Source organism: Bubalus bubalis, chromosome 1, assembly GCF_019923935.1.
Source record: "Bubalus bubalis isolate 160015118507 breed Murrah chromosome 1, NDDB_SH_1, whole genome shotgun sequence".
Taxonomy (NCBI): domain Eukaryota; kingdom Metazoa; phylum Chordata; class Mammalia; order Artiodactyla; family Bovidae; genus Bubalus; species Bubalus bubalis.
In genome coordinates this window covers 114,678,318-114,692,394 of record NC_059157.1, presented here as the reverse complement: position 1 = coordinate 114,692,394, position 14,077 = coordinate 114,678,318, and the positions used below count along the sequence as shown (strand labels likewise).

The following is a 14,077-nucleotide window of genomic DNA, read 5'->3' as shown; positions in this document are numbered from 1 at the left end:
AGATTTTCTTAGTTTAAGTCTGATGTTCTTTTTCAGTCCTAGGAGCCCTTGCAGGACACCGTATTACATTGAGTTGTCATGTCTTCATAGGCTCCTCTTGGTTGTGACAGTTTTTCTATCTTTTAATGACCTTGACATTTTTGAGGAGGTATTTTGTAGATAGTCCCTCCACTGGGATTTGTCTGTTTTTGTTTTTTTTTTTTTAATGATTAGACTGGAGTTATGAATTTTTAGAGGAAGATCACATAAGTAGTCAGTTGTCTTTTTAAAAATAAATTTTAAATAGGTAATAGATTCATGTACTTTTTAAAAGCATATCCAGTGTAGGGTGAGAGATTGCTCTTTCATTCTTGTTGCTGGTTAGTCTGGGACATTACCCGGACCTGCTTCCCTGCTTAGACCATCCCTGCCAGTTTCTTATTGGGTCCATCGTGTTTTTTATATGTTTACTACAAATCTCCCTCCCCCAGTTTTATTGAAAGGCAGCACTAAACACACTGTTCTGCACCTTGCCTTTTATGTTAACTTGGTGATAACTATCTCAGAGTGAGCATCATACCAGTATGCAGGCAAGAGAGCATGCACATTCTTTTTTAAAGCTGCATAGTATCCTATATATGAACTGAGGTTTTTCAAACAACAAGTCATGTCTGTAAACGTGATGATGTTGAATGTTCTGCAGATGTCTGGTGTTCAGAAAAGCAGTAAAGATACAAATGAGACAGATCCTTTCTAGGGTGTATTTATACTTTGTGGTAACATCTTTAGACCGATGACTATTTAATTGCTAGATTCAGCACTGGAAAGACTTTGTCTATCATGTGACACATGAGTGGCTGTGGTTCAGGGCATGGGGAGAAGCACTCCAGTGCCTTACCATTTTTTTCCCCCCAAACAACAATGATGAGATGTTTTTATTTTCTGTTGTCTTGAAAACAATGAGTAAAATGTAATTCAGGATTGTGTTTCTCTCGCTGGCTTCTCAGTTGTATCTTGAAGGTGGTTGCACAGACATTAACGGCAGGGTCTGTTCTCGTCTGCGTGCTTTCCAGGGTGAGTGCACACCCTACTTGCTCGCTGTGTGTTTCCCACTATTCCCAGTGAGTGGTGTCGTGTCTCCTCTCTCCCTGCCATTAGGGCTGCTCCGTCTTGGGACTCACCTCTATTATCCCATGGAGTGTTTTAGATCAGGAAATTCCAACTGCTGGAGGTGTGCATCAGTGGGTGCTGTGTGACCTTGGCCACGTCGGGTAGATAGACAGAGGTTTGGAGAAGCTGAGTGGAGGGAGACCAGCCAGGAGGTGACCACAGAAACCTGCGGAGGGCCTGGCTTGGGCTGTGTGGGGCTGGAGGAGGGTGCAGGCAGGAAGGTTGGATTAGGAGAAACATTTCATGCATCTTGAAGGAAAGATCGGCCTGGATAAGACTGATAACAGGGAGGGATGAGTCATTGAGTTTCGGAAGGAGAGCGTATTTTCAGATGATGGTTTGCAGTAAACCCCTGGCTTCAGAGACATTAAGGGCTGCAGGCAATTGACACTGAGCTGGGAGTGGTCACCGTGCAAACAGTAACCAAGAAAAGTTGTGGCACTGTCTGGGCCTCTAGCACCTATTACTATGACCTAGACACAACACTCTGACATTTGTGAACTGCAGCTGTTTAAGGTTTTATTCATTACTTCCTTCCTTTCAGAGTGCTGTTGGTGCCGAATGACTCATCCGGCCAAATCCAAACTCACTGCAATATTAATAGGTGGAGGGAGGGGAGATGCCAGAGGAGTAGCACTGGCACTGGGGCACATGTCAGCACACGGTCTATGCTTTTGGTTCCCAGAGTGCCTGGCGGGACTGGCATGACCTGTCCCTGGCAGTTGTGAGCTCCCAGGGAGCACAGCCTGGGTCATTCATCTCTGTGTCTCTAGCATCCCCTAGTCCAGTACTTGGCATTTAGGACTTGCATAGAGCAGGGTTTCTTGAATTTGAATTTGTCTCAACAGCAACCTAATTTTATTTTTATATTTTAAAATTATTTTTTATATGGTTTTTAAAGGTTACTTTCCATTTCGTTATTACAAAATATAGCAACCTGATTTTAGTGGAATCACTGTCGGTGCAGTGAGACCACTATTGCATGTGAATATGTAAGAAGTAACAGAAACGACTAAGAATGGAGTATGACAGATATTTTACAGTTGTTCAATATGTTTTCGTACTGGGTGCTTGTCACATCTGTGGAGCCTCTTCAGGATTTTGTCCAAGGTCTTTTAGGCTAACAAAGCAGAAGACCAGAGACCAGTGTGATATGGGTCAGAGAGGAGGAGCCCTTAATGCTCTGAACCCGAGATCTCTGATCCAAGGTCCCAGAGCTCACTGATGAGGCCCTGGTAATTAGAAAGTGGTGTTTGTGAATTAATGTGAGCTGGGGTAGAGACGTAAATGAGACATCCAACCTCAAATTCCTTTCTGACTGAGGGCCTGTTGAACATCTCCTTCAGAGGACCCGGGAATTCACTGGTCACATGGCCCGTGTCTGGGGGGGCACAGAGACCCCATATGGGTACTTGTGTGCTGGTTCCCCTTCTGACCTCTTACTGGAAGACTGGGCTCCTTGTTATTTTTTTCAAGTTATTGTTGTTTTCTCAGGTTTTCAGCTGTAAAATGAGATGACTTAGTGAGCTGATCCTAAAGCATTTCTAGCGCCAAGGTTCTGCACTTCCATGATTTTATAGAAATGATTTATAGGGATGATTTTATGCATTCTTTATAGAAATTATTTTATATGTCAAAGCAGATGACATGCCACAAGAGCCTGAATGTATTTGATAAGGTGGAAGAGAACAGGAGAAAAGTCACTTTCATTCTATGTTTGATTCTGTCCCCTGTGCAGCTAGAGGTTTCTGTCAGATAAGGAGTTTTTTTTTTTTTTTTTTTTTAATTTTAGTTGTCTGTTTATTTTTCTAAGTTTATTTATTTTTGGCTGTGCTGGGTCTTTGTTGCTGCTTATAGGCTTTCTCTAGTTACAGCGAGTAGGGACCGCTCTCCGATTGCCATGTGAGGGCTTCTCATTGTGGTGGCTTTTCTTGTTGCAGAGCAGGGGCTCTAGGGTGCACGGCATCAGTAGATGTGGCTCCTGGGCTCAGTCGTCGTTGTGGCTCACGGGCTTAGTTGCTCCACAGCATGTGGGATCCTCTTGGATTCAACTCATGTCCCCTGCATTGGCAGGTGGACTCTTAACCACTGGACTGCCAAGGAAGTTCCCATATCTATTTATTTAATGTCAACTTTCAGCTAAATATTCTGGGAAATATTTTTTTTTAATTGAAGTATAGTTGGTTTACAGTGTTATGTTAATTTCTGCTGTACAGCAAAGTGATTCAGGTAAGGAGATTTAACCAAACAATGAAACTGACAGTTTGAAACTTTTCCTGCAATCATTTCTCTTTTTTTAATAGGCTCAGGTACCTATTTGAAAGTCTCCAAGTGAGTGGATTCATTTTAAAGTGAGAAAGGAGGTTGTTAGTGTAAGCAGGTGGATGGCAAGCCCAACTTCCCTGTGGGCTGAATTCTGATACCTTCTTGGTGAATGTTTGGACCTGCGAAGGACTCTTCCTCCTGAAGTGAGGCATGCAGGGTGATTGGTCCTGGCTTTGTTTCACCTATAAAATGCATTCCGAGTCCAGCGTTGTACCCAGGAGGTCCCACTGCAGGCCTGGCAGTGACATTGGGGTCCCCAGCTCTGGTGGTATGAGGTGGAGTCCCAACAGGGTGGCAGTTGGTGGAGATGAAGTGCCGAGGGTTCCATGTTGAGGTCTCTGGCTGGGGAAAACCATCATTCTCACCCTCTGTGGGCTCCCAGAGTCACCTTTCTTTCTTCCCAGCCTCTCAGCTCCTGCAAGTTTCTCCCACTTTCATTGCCTGAAAGTGGGAATAAGCTGCCATTCTCATCCCAAATGGTTTTCCCTCTAGTGCCTCAATGCAGTGACTCAGTGCAGCCTCCTGCGTCACCCGATTTCTGTTGGTTTTTTTCTGCTAGTGACAAAGAAGAATCAAGGAGTTAAAATGACCAAATTAGAGAAATGTTATAGTTTTAAGATGTCTTACAACCAATATTGTTATGTTGTTTGGCGAAGCTGGGGAAGAGACTCAACCTCCCAATTTTCTCCTCCACACTCTCTTGTTAATCTTATTGCCTCTGTTTTTCCCCTTTATGATCTGAGCCCTTCTTCCTAGGGCTGGTGGCCCTGGGTTTTTCTTTTTCCCATTTATCCAGTGAGCCTCTAGGCAATGACCAGAAGAGACCAGTGGGTCTGTTAGTGCTGTGAGGACCAAATAAAGTTACATCTGTTTAGAGAGAAGCCAGTAAGTATTGCTCTTGGTCAAAAGAAATCTGTCCCAGAAGGAAAAGACTTGGGTGATGATAAATTTCACCAAGGATGCCTTTGCTGTTGGGGATGGTAGTGGGAGGGGCATACAGTGGAGAAAGGAGATGGGGGAGGAGGGGGACAATGGATTTAACCTGAATACCACACTTGAGTTTGCTTCAGGAGACCCCTCCACAGATTAATGGGATGGGGACAGAGGGTGGAGAGTAAATAATTTTTACAAGGACGTTTCCTTCTAGTCTTCGTTTCTGATCTTTTTTTTGAACATCAGGGATAGACTTTGAATGGGTGGTTTTTTAATGTGATCAAATACCTTTTTATTATCTCCCCAGATGATATGTATTTTCTTGATCTATTAGTAGCTATATTGAATTAATAGATACCCTGTATCTTAAGCTGGCATTGTAGTCCTCGGCCACATTCTTCTTTAAGGACTTTGCTGCTGTCTTTCGGTACACTATGTATTTGGTGTGACAGTACCTGATTTAGGATTTTCTTACGTCTGAAGAAGATCAATCAGTTCTTTTTTTAATTTGCTTTTTGTGCTATTTATGATATTTTGTCTGGACTGAGCATAGAGGGGCCTTGTTCTCGACGAGCCAGGACCTGCTGTGTCAGGAAGAAGGCAGCGGGACCCCTGGTAGGCACAGTAGAAACGACGGGACTTGCTGACCCAAGTGTGCACGCGGTGGGTGCTTCAGAAACCGTCAGTGTTTAGCTTCTGCCAGTGAGCAGAGGCCTGTGATCAGCACAGGGCCTGCACCCTTCAGCTTCAGGGAGGCCCCCTGTTAGAGACGGAAGTGACTCCTCCTCCCGCCCATTCAAAAGCACATTAATGGAGTTTATGGCTGGAAGCTAATGGCTGCATCTTCATCTTTCTTTGAAGGTCTCAACATATGCACCAGTGGAAGTGCCACCTCATGTGAAGAATGCCTGCTAATCCACCCAAAATGTGCCTGGTGCTTCAAAGAGGTGCGTAGGTGGGGGAGGGGAGGAGTGCTCGGAGGGGCGGGTGGGGGAGGGGTGGGCTTCACCTCGGCATCCAAGTTGACCGAGCAGAAAAAGTGTGTGCAGGTTCTGTGAGCTGCCTCTTCCTTTCTCCCAGGGCGGAGACAAAAGAAAAGCTGCATTTTTAGGTGTTAATCCTGTTGTAGGGAAACAAGATCCTCTTTCCCTTTTGCAGGGGAATCAGTTATGATTCTTGTACAGTTTTCTGCTATTTGATAAAAGACCTGAGCTTGTGAAGTGAGTCTTTTGCCTAACGATATAAAACATGCCTGGGTGGGTGGCCTGTTGGCGGATGCCGGTCATTGTTCAGTGGCTTATCTGAGGATGAATATTATGAATTGGCCTTTATGGAATGGTTTTACTTGAAAAGAATAGCTGCTGTTTCTTTAGACCCTGTAGGAAGGGATGTAAGTTTGGGATGGTGATAGGCATATTGCTCTCGTAAAGCAATACAAATATCAGTGCTTGGTTGGCTAATCAGGAATATTCAGTTTCTAAACCTACACTGCCTCTTCCAAGTGACTGTTCTAGATTTTTTTTTTCTCCTAGTAAAGAGTAAGATTACTAAACAAGCTACTTTGAAAGAGGACTTTTCCCAACATATGAACCCCTCATTGTATTTGGGGCTTAATGGTACTGTTTTGTTATCAACTTTAAAACCTTTCATGGATTCCTTACAACCTGCATGACAAATCCAAGTTCCATGGCCCCTGCCTGTTTCCCTACCTTCATCTCTTGCTTGCCTTCAACACTTTAGCCCCAGGGGATGACCCGAGCGAGGGTCCCCAGAGAGCCCTGACTGGTGAACACCCTCATGGTTTTCTCTTTGCTGCTTCTCCTGAAGAGCGTCCCAGATTTCCCCTCCTTCTCCTGACCAACGCCTTGTCTTCAGTTTTTAAGAGATTAGTTCAAGACTCATCTACTCCATGAAGACTTTGATGGTTTTCCCCAGACACATCTGTCTGTCCACCCAACCATGTTTCCGTCATCTATCCATCTATCTGCAATAAGAACGTCAGCTTCCCCCACCAGAAATTTAGGGCAGGGGTTTTATCTGTTTTCTTCACTGTTGAACCTCCCATACCCAGAGTAGTGCCTGGCTCATAGTATTAATAGCTGCTCAGTAAGATTGATGAAGGATTTCATTGGGTGGCTGTTTATTACATGTCTGCATGTACAGCCCATGACCGACCACCTTTCTGTCTCCCTGTAGTTAGTCCTCCAGCAATAGCACTTGTAACCTCTTACTCGGTGCATTTGTTTTCATGCCTGTTTCCAATTAAATCATTATTTCCTCGAGAATCTGTGTCTTCCTCATCTTCAGAATTGGCCAAGAATCTGTCAGGAATTCATATTTGATAAAAGAGGCCAGCTAAAAAGACACCTTGTTTAGAAAACCAAAGTTGAAATCTCAGTTTCACCATAATTTACTGTTTCTTGGCATGTAAAATGAAGATGACAATTCCCACCCTCCAGTACTTTGGAAGTACAAAACAAGGTCAATTCATGAGAGGGCTTGTGGATGGAACTGCTAATTAACTGAGCCTCCTGTACCTTATAGATATTTTCTAGTGGAATGTGAGCCATGGTTTCTGGAAGTTGGGCTGGATTGTCAACTTTAGGTCTCTTCCTTTCCCCAAGTCTGATGTCCTGATACTGGTAGTATCTGATGACACTTTTTTATGTTTTTGTTTCTGGCTGAGAAGCACAACATATCTTAGTTCCCCAGCCTGTTCAAGTCCATGTCCCCTGTGTTGGAAGCGTAGAGTCAACCACTGGACCACCAGGGAAATCCCGACTGATATCTCCAGGAGTAAATCATTGACCTGCTCCACACCTGGGTCCCCTCTGTAGCTTACTGGGCTCTGTCTGTGCTTATGGCCTCAGTCTTGGCTAATGAACCTCCGGTGATACCTGCGTGGGAATGCAGCTTCCCATCCCCTGTGGGGGTGAACTTTCTCCAGGGCCTGAGTAGTCTCAAAGCTGAGTTTGGGGCTTTCTAGACTGCCCCTTAACAGGGTGAGTGTGGCTGAGTGCCATAATCATGAATCCTGGGACATCATCAAAGAGGTGAGGTTATCTGCAGAGCACATGATGTGGAGGGGCTGGTACCCAGTAGGGGGCTGGGTCCCTAACCAGTGTGTTCTTGTGGACTCCGGGCTGCATACCACCGCAGATTAACCCCCAAACACATTCCACTGAGCGCCTCTGCTTCAGATCCTACAATGGCTTTCTTGTTTACCTGGGGTGGGGGTGGGGACGCCTTACTCTGCATTTAACAAACTTGTAACCTAATTCCATCTCCCAGGTCCCCCTCCCATTACTCTGTTCTCCCACAGGTGTGGCATTTGAGTCAGCCAGTGCCCTTGCCACCCTTCCCCGCCCCCACTTCATGCTACTCTGTCTGCCTGGTTCTGCTGCTTGGCTGGCCCTGTTAACCTGGCTCTCCTGGCTCTCCTTCATCTTTCAACTGTGGCTTCATTTTCTCTGGTAGCTACAGATCTTACCCTCTGGCTCTAAGGTCAGAGTCTCCAGACTCTCCCCTACCCTAGTTGAGGATATGGCATGGGGCAGGGAGACTGCCGGTCCTTATCACACAACTCAACCCCTGTCCCTTGCCCTTTGTCAGAGCCCGGGGCTGTGCTCCGCCAGCTTGAACTCTCCCAGTGCTGTTTGTGCTGCACGGCCTAAGACATACAACAGACTCCGGTGGCTTATTACCTATTTTTCTATTTTGTCCTTCACGTTTCTGAAGTAGACATTTGCCTCTGCTCTAAGAGAGTAAGTTTCACAACCCAGCTGTCTGTGAAGGGGTGTGTGTGGGTAAGAATGTGCGCGGGTGCTTTTATGGCAAGGCCTCGGGGCAGCCCACGTGATTTCCACTCATATTTTCTCATCTAAAACCAGTCACAGCACTCAGCCTAAGTACATAGGGAGCTGGGAGACTTCATGTAGCTGTGTGCCCGGGAAAAAGGGAGAAGGGGCTTTGTGGATCAGCAGCCTGTGCCAGAAGCAGGGAGGCCAGCGTACTGGACAGAGGACGGTGTTTGGGGAGAAGTGGGCAGGGCTGAAGCAGCGGTGCTCCCCCAGGACAGAAAGCAGGGTTACGGGAGCTGGAGAGGAGACAGGCAGGCTAGGCGATGGTGCTGAGGGCTGTGGGGAGACGGGAGGCTGTTGGGATGTGAAGGTGAGACATCCTCAGGAGATGTAGCTGGGAGTAGTTCAGACTGACCTGAAACCAGAGGGAGAAGGACCCAGAATGCCAAGGCCGCTGGAAGGAATCCCGCCGGGACAAGAACAGGGAGGCCTGGGGCACATCGATGGTGGCTGTAGGGGCAGAGGTGGGAGAAGGCTGGGGCACCTGGGCTGTGGGGACCAGTCTTTGCCTTGGAGGTGGACATGGAGAGAAGGAATGAAGGGGTCAGTAGGACTGGAGGCGGGAACGTGAGGAAGGAGACAGATTAGAGGCTGGGAAACAAGACCAGCTGACTGGATCTTCTGGGAGATTACCGTGCTGGGGAAAGTAGAGCGGAGGGGTCATGACCTGTATTCTCCTTTGAGCTGGGAAGGAGTGAAAAACATGAGTGTCTGCTCCAGTTCACAATGAAACACAGATCTGTGGAGAACACCGCTGTGTGGTCGCGAAAGGGAAGCGTCTCAGCCCATTGTGCTTGCCCCATGAACAGCCATCCAGCGCGTAGAGTGAGCCCAGCAGCCCTGACGGGACTCACCCGTCTCCCAGCAGCCGGGCCCCGCGGTGGTGTGCTGACGCTCCCAGCAGCCGGGCCGCGCGGTGGTGTGCTGACGGGGCACAGATTCTAGTTTGTCATCACTCACCTTCGGCCTCCCCTCCCCTCCCCCAGATCCATGAGGGCTCCGATGGAGCCAGGGCCGCAGCCACAGAGGGCCCCAGCTTCCTGCCCCTGCCCAAGTCTCTGCCAGGCCCTCTCCCTGTTCGCCAGTTTGCATTTGCTTCCCCCTCTTACCAGGATCAGGGCGTCTGCCCACGGTCTGCACCCCGCCACCCCGCCCTGTTCCTGCTTGGGTTCCTCTTTCCCCAGGTCTGCAGTTTCTCAGCTCCTCACCCTGCTGTTTCAGGAACAAACCAAAACCCATCTTTTCACCCTGAATACCACCCACATCTTTTTTGAGCTTTGGCTTTCCGCAGCAGGCAGTGAGGCGCAGAGGATGTGATGGCCGGAGTGCTGCAGGCGGACGAGCCGAGTGCCCTGGCCGCTGTGCCCCACTGCCGAGAGCCTGCTGAGCGCTGGTCTTGGCTGCAGGAGGGGGTTTTGATTAACAAAATGTATGAGAGTTAAGTACTATTTCGGTGAGCAGTAGACCTCATTATATCCTCCATGTGACAGGTGACAGAGGCAGCGCAGACGGTCAGCTTGTAACAACTCTGCGCACCAGTGTTAGAACAAAGCAAAAGTCATCTAGGTTTGGTACGCCTGCTTCTTATGTTTTTCTCTCTTATGTAATTACTGTTTAGTGACTAAAAGCCATGAAAGATATTTCGAGTTCCAGTGTGCCTTCTGTTGCTTCTCTTAGTGGGTTGCCTGTCATACAGTTACCTTCCCTGAGCCCTTTGGAGGGTTGGAGACAGTGTTTCTGGAGACTGTGTGGACAGATGCTTCCTTCGTGAACTGAAACTTCTTCCACCACAGAGCTGTGGCGCTAGTGATAAAGAACCCGCCTGCCAGTGCAGGAGACTTAAGAGACACTGGTTCGATCCCTAGGTCGGGAAGATCCCCTGGAGGAGAGCATGGCCACCCACTCCAGTATTATTGCCTGGAGAATCCCATGGACAGAAGACCCTAGCAGGCTATATAGTCCATGGGGTCGCAAAGACTCGGACATGAACTCAAGCAGCTGAGCATGAGAGACCATTCTGAAACTAGTTTCCATTTTTCCATGTTGAGATGAAGTCTCATGCCTGTTTTTCTGCATCAAGTGGATAGTTATCCTCCAAGTTTGATAGGTGGCAGAAGAGTTCTGCACCTGGAGCAGCTAAATTCAGGGGGATGGAGTCTGGGGTCACAGAGTTAGTTTCCTGCTCTGGAATTCAGCAGTGACCTTGACCGAGAAGGGCGGCAGATGATGCAAGGAACACTGAGCTTGTGTTCACAAAGCTGAGGCTGGAGAAACTTAAACTCCTCAGGTGAACATAGGCATGAACTTAGGTATGTGGACCTCAGACTCATCATCTGTAGAAGCGAGAGGCTGGACCAGGTGATGCATCTGAGGTCCCTTCTCCCTGGAAATTGTTTTGTTCTGACACCTGGCAGAGGCTCTTGGCACATCAGACTTCAGGATGTCACTCATGTGAGGAGGATTTTTTAACCATGAGTCTTCCTTTCCTTCAAGAGTTTATAATTTGGGGCATCTGCATTCATTGAATTTAAAGCTTAGGAATGGAGGTATTGAGACATTGTCTTTATAACATTTGTGCCACCTGGAAAGGTCATAGCTCTCATAATATATGCCCTGGTCTTTGTGATTTTGGTTTCTTCTCTTTTAATGTGCATCTGCCCTTATTCAAAATTAAAATATCGAGTGAGGATCTCAGGGGAAGAGAGCGGAAGCTTGTGGAGGGTTTCTCACTCGCTGCTGGGTCTGCAGTGCTGTCTGTCCCTTTCTTGGGCAGCAGGAGCCTATGCTAGAAACCAGGCATGGCTATCTTCAGATTCCATGCCAGAGAGAACTTCAGCTATTGTGGGCATCCTTGATAGACTGTTTGTTTTTTTAAACTGCTTCATCAGAATCGCTTTATCAGAGCCCAGCTTGACTGTACAGAACCCAGCTTTGGACTCTTGTAATTTCTAGAATAATCATTTTTCTCAGCTTGTTCCACAAGTGTTTTTGGAGACATTTATATGTATATTTATTGTGGTATCCCTGAGGTTGTTGACAGGCAAGATCTCCTGTTATGTCAAGAGTTCAATATACAAAATTAAAAAAAAAAAACAGTTATAAACAAACAAAATCACAGAAGCTCAGAACAACACATCTGGTTTCACTTACTTAAAAATACTTCAAAGTCTCCTTGACTTCCTGGTCTTGACTCTTGCAGAGGCCCTACTGGGCACCTACTGGCCTTGGGATATTGTCTGAGTGACGGCTACTCGGCCACTTGTATCTTTCAAAATTTTTAGTTATGCAACTTTTGACCATATCAGTTGTTTTCTTCTGCTTATCAGGTAGACAGGCACATTTTTTTAAAGAAGCATTTTGACCATTAAAATAACAGTGCAGCCAAATGTTTTACTGTGTGTGTTTACAACTTATAAAATGCCTCCGTGTCCAGCACCTCAGTTCATTATTTAATTCTCATAATACTCTGTGAGGCATTTGGGGTGGGGGTGACCATCTTGTCCACTTTTGGGAAATGGACTGTAGAGGGTCCGAGGTCGAGGGGTGATGATGAATCCACAGCCTGAGATGCTCTGGAGCCATCCTGACTGCCCCCTGCCCTCTTCCCCTGTTTCCGTGCCTCCAGGACTTCGGCAGCCTGCGGTCGGTCACCTCCCGGTGCGACTTGAAGGCGAACCTGATCAGGAATGGCTGTGGTGGCGAGTTCGAGAGCCCGGCCAGCAGCACCCAGGTTCTGCGGAACCTGCCGCTCAGCAGCAAGGGCTCCAGCCCAGCGGGGTCCGATGTCATCCAGCTGACACCGCAGGAGGTCACGGTGACCCTGAGGCCCGGTGAGTGCCCTGGGGTGGGCCAGTTCAGGATGGTGGGAAGAGAAGCCTGGCAGGGGAGGGCGATGGGAGGCAAGGCCCAGACCCCGGGAAGGGAGGGCCAAGGCCTTTGGGATAATAAGAGTATCTTTGCTATTTTAAAAATTGTGAAATATACGTACCATAAAATTTGCCATTTTAACCATTTCTAAGTGTGTAGGTCAGTGCCATTAATTGTACTCCCAGTGTTGTCTAACCATCACCACTGTCCATTTCCAGAACTTTTTTCTTATCCCAGACTGAAACTCTGAACCCATTAAATGCTAACCCCTCAGTCCCTCTCCCCCTCCTCACTGCCCCCCAGTCCCTGGTAGCCACCATTCTACTTTCTGTGTTTGTGAATTTGACTACTCCACATACCTCATACAAGTGGACTCCAATACATTTGTCTGTTTGTGACTGGAGCATTTCACTTAGTGTAACACCCTCCAGGTTCATCCATGAGGTAGCATGTGTCTATTTCCTCCATTTTCAAGCTGAATAGTCCTCCATTGGCTGTGTAGACACAGTTGTTTATCCATCCACCCATGGATGGGCTCTTGGGTTGTTTCCACATCTTGATTGTTGTGAATAATGTTCTTATTTTCAATGGGAGGATGCTGGTACGTTTACTCCTTAGTCCATGCAAGTTTCTAAGGGAACGTGCTACCTCCAGGAGCAAGTACTTTTTCCCGTCAGCAAATTTGAATCGGTGGCATTCTGAAGTGGCAAACTTGCAGAGTAGAGATATTTTTTTCTTTATGACCTTGGAACCTCTGCCTTGGAGTTGATTGTGGTATAAGGGGACTAACAGTTTTTGCACACATACTATGTGCTAATTACTTGACCTACCCAAAGGTAGCAGACATAATTTTACACCCGAGGAGCTGTGTGCTCAAGGGCTCGCAGGCAGAGCAGTGAACCTCGTTCAGTGTTGGGTCTTTGTGGTTGCACAGCTCATGGCTTCTTGCTCACCACTTTTCTCGCCTCATATTCCACACATGAGGTTCCTTGTGATGTCAAGGGAGGATGTGAACATGGCCAAATTAGAGAGTATCACTTGTTGAGAGAAGGCAGCCTTTTCCCCCCGAATCCTGTTGACTTTTAGCCTCTTCTCCTTTCTTATTGTCTAGGAAGCCACTCGCAATAACCATTTCCAGATGGTTCGTTGAGACTTCGGCGTGGCTGGGGCTGTGGGAAGATGAGGGATCTGGTTGGCTGTCTGGGCTTGGGTTCTGGCTCTGTTTCTAGCTCGGGACCCTGGGCAAGTGGCCCCACTCCTTAGCATCTCAGGGTCTTTGTCACCTTCATTCCTCACAGCCCTATTCAGAGGCTTAAATGAGACTTTGTTTAAATACACTTTAAGAACTTGAAATTACTGTTTTCAAAGAGTCATGGCCAAAGATGCAGATTTTGGAGACAGCCACATCTCTATTTGGATAGAGATTCTCATATCTCAGAAACAATCTAGCGTGGCCCTGCACATCGTAAGTGTTCAGTCACGCTTCTTCTAGTTGTTGTTAGAAAGGACTCTGAGTCACCGTGCATTTGAGAACTGTCTAATTTCACCTACTGACTTGTCTTGGAAATAAGAAACAAAAGAAGGTATCAGTGGCCCTGCTGGACATAGAGCAGTGCGAACTGCTGTACAGCCCAGGGCTTAGTGCTGGGATTAGCTCAAATACTGTTCTTACAAGTCATCTGACTAGAAGGGACACTCGGAACCTTTAATGAGGTTCCAAGCTGAGAGAGAGAAGGGAGCCCTTCCAGAACTGTGTGAGTGGGTAGAAAAGAGGAAGCCGAGTGGGCAGATGTTTGATGGTGTCCTCTGGGGAAAGACGAATGCCTCTCCTCACGTTAATCTTTGATTCCGACTCAAGGTCAAGGGCTCTGACCTAGAAGGGGACATAGGCATCCTTGTAGATTAGTAAGTTATCAGAGCACAACGTATGATAAAAATGGTTA

The 14,077-nt window shown here is 47.1% G+C and overlaps 1 protein-coding gene across 1 annotated transcript in view; it reads left to right on the top strand.

The window, feature by feature from the left end:
- Positions 1–14,077, top strand: part of ITGB5 (integrin subunit beta 5) — a 113,851-nt gene that overhangs the window by 5,165 nt on the left and 94,609 nt on the right. The window contains exons 2-3 of the mRNA XM_025282464.3: positions 5,269–5,354; positions 11,893–12,097. Coding sequence (XP_025138249.3) covers positions 5,269–5,354; positions 11,893–12,097 — 291 coding nt within the window. The remainder of the gene's footprint in view (positions 1–5,268; positions 5,355–11,892; positions 12,098–14,077) is intronic.